Source organism: Misgurnus anguillicaudatus, chromosome 12 (assembly GCF_027580225.2).
Source record: "Misgurnus anguillicaudatus chromosome 12, ASM2758022v2, whole genome shotgun sequence".
Lineage (NCBI taxonomy): Eukaryota > Metazoa > Chordata > Actinopteri > Cypriniformes > Cobitidae > Misgurnus > Misgurnus anguillicaudatus.
This window is the reverse complement of record NC_073348.2, coordinates 6,751,980-6,757,473: the sequence shown is the minus strand read 5'-3', so window position 1 is coordinate 6,757,473 and position 5,494 is coordinate 6,751,980. Positions and strand designations below refer to the sequence as shown.

The following is a 5,494-nucleotide window of genomic DNA, read 5'->3' as shown; positions in this document are numbered from 1 at the left end:
AGTGTGGACTCAGGTTGCTTCGTCCAATTTATAAGACTTGCCCTCGTACCTGATACCAATCATCCCCTTTACAGTTAATTTGGCAGTGTAACAGTGTTGTCCTCGAACACTATCAAGTGTACACTTGCCCTGACACCAGTGTAATAACATGTAGGTTGGACCCTTGGCCATCCATGTGGCCACCGATCAGTTATTCTGCGTTCTGACAGTTTATTTAGCGTAGTCCACGAACCACCTAAGTACCATCTGTTTATTAATGTGACATTGGGATGTTGTGTTATCCCGGCCGCCGTTTATTTGACACAATCATCCCATTTACAGTTTAATTGACACAGATCCGAATGTTGGTTCGTGGACGTCCAACGAGCAGTTATTCTGCGTTCTGACAGTTTATTTAGCGTAGTCCACGAACCACCTAAGTACCATCTGTTTATTAACGTGACATTGGGATGTTGTGTCATCCCGACCGCCACTTATTTGACACAATCATCCCATTCACGGTTTATTCGACACAGATCCGAACGTTGGTCCGTGGACGTCCACCAATCTGTTATTCTGCCGCCTTAAAGTTTATTTAACGAATTTTCCAACGGGCGTAGCTCGGGGGCCTTTTGTCCGAGCACCTCGCCTTTTGGGTCGTTTACTCTACGCGAGGGGGCCTTACCAACGAGCCCACCCGCGTCTCTCTAGCCCTTTCCGCGGCCGAGAAACGTCTTTCCACCCCGGATTTTCCCACAGCCGTAGCTCGGGCGCCTTATGTCCGAGCACCTCCCCTTTCGGGTCGTTTACTCTACGCGAGGGGCCTTACCAACGAGCCCACCCGCGTCGCTCTATCCCTTTCCCCGGCCGAGATACCACCGCCTGAACTTTAAACATTTTGCCATCCCACCAGCTTTTTATTTGACACAATCATACCATTTACAGTTTATTTGACACATACCCACATGCTGGTTTGTGGACGTCCACCAATCCAATATTCCACCTTCTTACAGTTTATTTAGCGTCATCCACGAACCATGTAAGGACCTCCTGCTTATAAATTTGACATTGGGATGTTGTGCCATCCCACAATCTATTTATTTGACAGAATTCTAAATGGTGTTTCATGAACAGTAGACTCAGAGGTCTCCAGAGTGCAAAGTGACAGTAATAGGCCATGTATAGCAGTGTTGGGTGACCTAATTTGGGTGAGATCAGGATAAAATTCTCCACAGGGGATGCACCTTTAACCCGGTCTCACCTAATTTGGGCAAAGTGATAGTAAAAAGCCATGTATAACAGTGTTGTCCTCAAACATTACTGTACCTACCAGGTGTGCACTTGCCCATATGCCAGTGTAATAACATGTAGGTTGGACCCTTTGCCATTCATGGGGCCATCAGTCTATTATTCTGTCTTCTTGCAGTTTATTTAACATAGTCAACACACCTTGTAAAGACCTCCTCTTTATTAATCTGACATTAGGATGTCCTGCCCTCCAACCAGCTGTTTATTTAACACAATCATCACATTTACAGTAAACAGCCAGGATTAACATTGGTTAACCAGAGTACTTTCTGTAATGCAGATGATTCAAGAGATTCTGGATACTCGACAGACCACTGGAGTGAACATTGAGCCTGGTGAATGTGTGGTGCTGCCCTGCAATTGTTTGGTCAGGTCTGAATAAATGAGAAGTAGAAATTCTGGAAAAGCAGTTTATTTAAATAAGTTAAATTTTAAAACACACTAAGAAAAACACAGTATAAAAATAAATAACAAAACTCCTTAAAACAAGCACACAACCTTTCAAAACAAACATGCAAATATCTACAATTTTCTAAACACACCAAACCAAACTTTAAAGCCAAAAACAAACTTTAAGTATAAAACTCTCAACAGGAGATGCATCTTTGACCTGGTCTCACCTAATTTTGGTGAGATCAGGATAAAATTCTCCACAAGCAATGCATCTTTAACCTGGTCTTAGAGTGTGCAAGGCTGAGATGTTGCGGACAAGCCGGACAGCAGCGGGGAGGGCGGGGCAACCAGCTCCTCCTCGTGGGCGACCAGCTCCCAGTCCGGGGCAGCCAGCTCCCAGTCCGGGGCGACCAGCTCCTCCACCGTGGCTCCGGGGACTTCGCGCACGACTGAAAGACAGAGAAACAGACATCAAATTTAGCCTCTGGTCGATCGAGTGTTCACAGGGTTTTCGTTGTCAAACTCGTGACCTACCGTGCAGGTCCCCTTGGAGCGTTCCGTCCGGCAGGTCCGAATAAAGCAAGGAGGGCGCGGCTAGCAGCTCCTCCTCTGTGGTTCCGGGGACTTTACGCACGAATGAAAGACAGAGAAACAGACATCAAATTTAGCCTTTGGTCGCTCGAAAGTTTGCGGCGTTTTCGTTGTTAAACTCGTGACCTACCATGCATGTCCAAGTGGAACGCTTTGCCTGACAGGTCGGATGGAAGCGGGGAGGGCGCGGCTACCACCTCCTCTGCGGCTCTGAGTACTTCACACACGACTGAAAGACAGAGAAACAGACATCAAATTATGCCCTTGGTCGCTCGAGGGTTCGCAGCATTTTCGTTGTTAAACTCATGACCTACCATGCATGTCCCTGTGGAGTGCTCCGTCCGACAGGGCGGAAAAAAACAATGAGGGTGCGTTTACCAGCTCCTCCTGTGGGGGTATGGGGACATTGTGCATGCCTGAAAGACAGAGAAACAGACATCAAATTAAGTCTTCGGTCGCTCATGAGTTCGCAGCGTTTTCGTTGTTAAACTTGTGACTTACCATGCAGGGCCTCGTGGAGCGCTTCAGCCAAAATGTTAGATGTTAGCGGGGAGGGCACAGCTACCAGCTGCTCCTCTTGGTCTGCGGGGACATCGTGCACGACTGAAAGACAGAGAAACAGACATCAAATTTAGCCTTTGGTCGCTCGAGAGTTTACGGCGTTTTCGTTGTTAAACTCGTGACATACCATGCATGTCCCCGTGGAACGCTTCGTCCGACAGGTCGGACGGAAGCGGGGAGGGCGCGGCTACCAGCTGCTCCTCTGGGACTGCGACAGAGAAACAGACATGAAATTTAGCCTTTGGTCGCTCGAGAGTTCGCAGTGTTTTCGTTGTTAAACTCTTGACCTACCATGCAGGGCCTCATGGAGCGCTCCTGCCAAAATGTCGGACGGAAGCGGGGATGGCGTGGCTACCAGCTGCTCCTCTAGGACTGAAAGACAGAAGTACAGACATCAAATTTGGCATTTGGTCACTCGAGTCAACGCAATGATTTCAGAGTTCGTGAAACTCGCAAACGGACACTTACTTGGCAGAGATTGTACATCTTCTTGGATGGGGGGCTTGACAGAGAACATCAATTTCCGGATTTCCGAGAGAATTGAATGCTTCACTGCCAGGTCACCCTCCTCCATTGTCTCTTGGTCTGCCGGCTGGTCTGCCATCTTTAGCCCCGCATCACCCCACTGTGTCGCCAGAGGCACGATGGGGTTTGTGGCTGACAGGGCCTGAAGCCTGCCTTTCGTTGCCTCTTGCCTCAGGCCCTTGAGCATCTGGGCCCTCTGCTTTTCCTGAAACAATTGTTGAAATTTGTTATGACATCATGACGCTTTTACTCATAACATCTCACAAAAGCCTCTCGGTCAGGTCACTTACCTTGAGGTCTTTGTGCCCCACCCTCATGTGCACCTCTACATGGCGCATCTTTTTGTTGCATACAGGGCAAGGCATATTATCAATACGGACCTTGCCCCGTATCATATTTATTATTAGCCTTCGCTCAATAATATTTAGCACATTGTGCTTGAAACGAAGGTGCTGGCTTATGCTTTTTAGCTTCAGCTGGCACAATGCACATGTAACCTCCATCTGAAAAAAATAAAAAAAATTAACAGTAATGAAAAGTTTTAAAGCAGTCACAGACCGAAATCCAAACGAATAAGCACTATAACTGACTTGTTATTAGCATGCAAACTTTAAATAATTATAATAAAAAGTTATCAATTACTGAACTGACAGCTGTTAAATTCACAATAGAAAACATGCTAATTTCAATCATTTTTGGTCCTTTAGATAAAGTTAAAGCTTTCAGGGGTTTATTGTAATGTTTGTTGTTGCAAACAGTGATGTAAACAAGCATAGCTGCTAACTAAGTCGTTTCTGCATTGACACTGACAATAAATTAAAAAAAGTTTAAAGTTGCAAACAGTGATGTAAACAAGCATAGCTGCTAACTAAGTCGTTTCTGCATTGACACTGACAATAAATTAAAAGTTTTAAATCAGTCACAGAATGAAATCCAAACCAGTAAGCAGTATAATTGACGGATTTAAATAATTTTCGGGCCTTTAGATAAAGTTAAAGGTCTCAGGGGTTAATTATAATGCTTGTTGTGGCAAACCAGCGGAGTAAACAAGCATAGCCGCTAACTGTTGTCTAATTAAAGTCGTTTCTGCATTGACACTGACAAGAAAGATGATTAATAGTTTTAAAAGAGTAAACTGAGGTTTCTGTCAGCATTGCAATAAACAGAGACTGAAACCCAGTGAGGTAAATAAGCATAAATGTAGACAACATCTTAATACTTACATTCAATGATGCTCTTTACAGGATGACAAGTTATAATAAAAGTATTTATAAGAGTATAAGGAAAATGATAAATATAATTTTAATAAAATCGCAATATAATTAACAAATTACTATAAAAAACGTAACTCCCACAATAATGTTTTCTAGGCAGTCAAACCAATAATAATCAATTAAAAATCCAATAATAATCAATTAAGAATATTTGTTATGTTCAGAGTTTGGCTAGATACCGGCTAAAGACAAACAGGCTTCACACAGGTTGCAGTGAGAACACACAAAACTTTGTTTATTCGTACAGCTGCAGCTTAAATAGAACATCACATGGCATGGACACATGACAAACACACCTGAGAGGAACCCACAATAATTGGGAGCATACTCATTAACCAATCAATCAATTAACACCCCCACTTGCGCCCACATTATTCAGAATCATTCACAAGAAAAGGAAAAAAAACTTAGCTATAACCTAACAAGAACGTGGAAAAGGTAAGTAACTTAGGCTATGTCCACACGAAGCCGGTGCATTCCCTATCCGATCATTTTTTTCCCTTGCTCTAAAAAAATAATCCGTAAACACGAAACCACTGAAACCGGTGTAGTATATATGCCGGACCAGTATGGGGCGCTGCAATTCTGCCACAGATATACACTATACACGGAGAAGAAGACTTTGAGCATGCGCATAACCAACGTATGGTGTTGTCCATTATCGCTTGTTGGTCACCACAATTGCATAGAAGCAATAGATTTTTCTGTAATAAAGCTAGTAGACTTTAGTAGCTTCTGTAGCACGAACACAATCACGTAGTCCGCCGTTATTGTTGTTGCTGTTACGTGTGACGCTTCCGACACGTGATGTGATGACGTTTTCGCTTCACAAAATATACGGATTGGCTGTACAGACGAAACTG

The 5,494-nt window shown here is 44.1% G+C and overlaps 1 protein-coding gene across 2 annotated transcripts; it reads right to left on the bottom strand.

Moving 5' to 3' along the window:
• Positions 1-1,437: 1,437 nt before the first annotated feature.
• LOC141369145 (uncharacterized) lies at positions 1,438-4,102 on the bottom strand. Of its 2 annotated transcripts, XM_073874711.1 has the most exons (9): positions 3,648-4,102; positions 3,301-3,562; positions 3,124-3,204; positions 2,960-3,040; positions 2,773-2,874; positions 2,586-2,687; positions 2,402-2,500; positions 2,215-2,304; positions 1,438-2,129 (listed from the first exon to the last, which is right to left on the bottom strand). In XM_073874711.1, the coding sequence occupies exons 1-9, from the start codon at positions 3,858-3,860 to the stop codon at positions 1,966-1,968; spliced, it is 1,194 nt and encodes a 397-aa protein (XP_073730812.1). In that variant the 5' UTR covers positions 3,861-4,102; the 3' UTR covers positions 1,438-1,965. The 2 variants fall into 2 exon arrangements, with proteins under 2 accessions (XP_073730812.1, XP_073730813.1); XM_073874712.1 differs by lacking the exon at positions 2,960-3,040.
• Between the last annotated feature and the right edge of the window lie 1,392 nt (positions 4,103-5,494).

What these genes read in the sequence shown, in the direction of transcription:
- LOC141369145 (XM_073874711.1), bottom strand. Translation starts at nt 3,860, where the DNA reads ATGGAGGTTACATGTGCATTGTGCCAGCTGAAGCTAAAAAGCATAAGC. An exon ending in TGGGGCACAAAGACCTCAAG is followed by an intron (nt 3,563 to 3,647) that starts GTAAGTGACCTG and finishes CAATTGTTTCAG; the next exon opens with GAAAAGCAGAGGGCCCAGAT. An exon ending in GCTCCAAGGGGACCTGCACG is followed by an intron (nt 2,130 to 2,214) that starts GTAGGTCACGAG and finishes TCTGTCTTTCAG; the next exon opens with TCGTGCGCGAAGTCCCCGGA.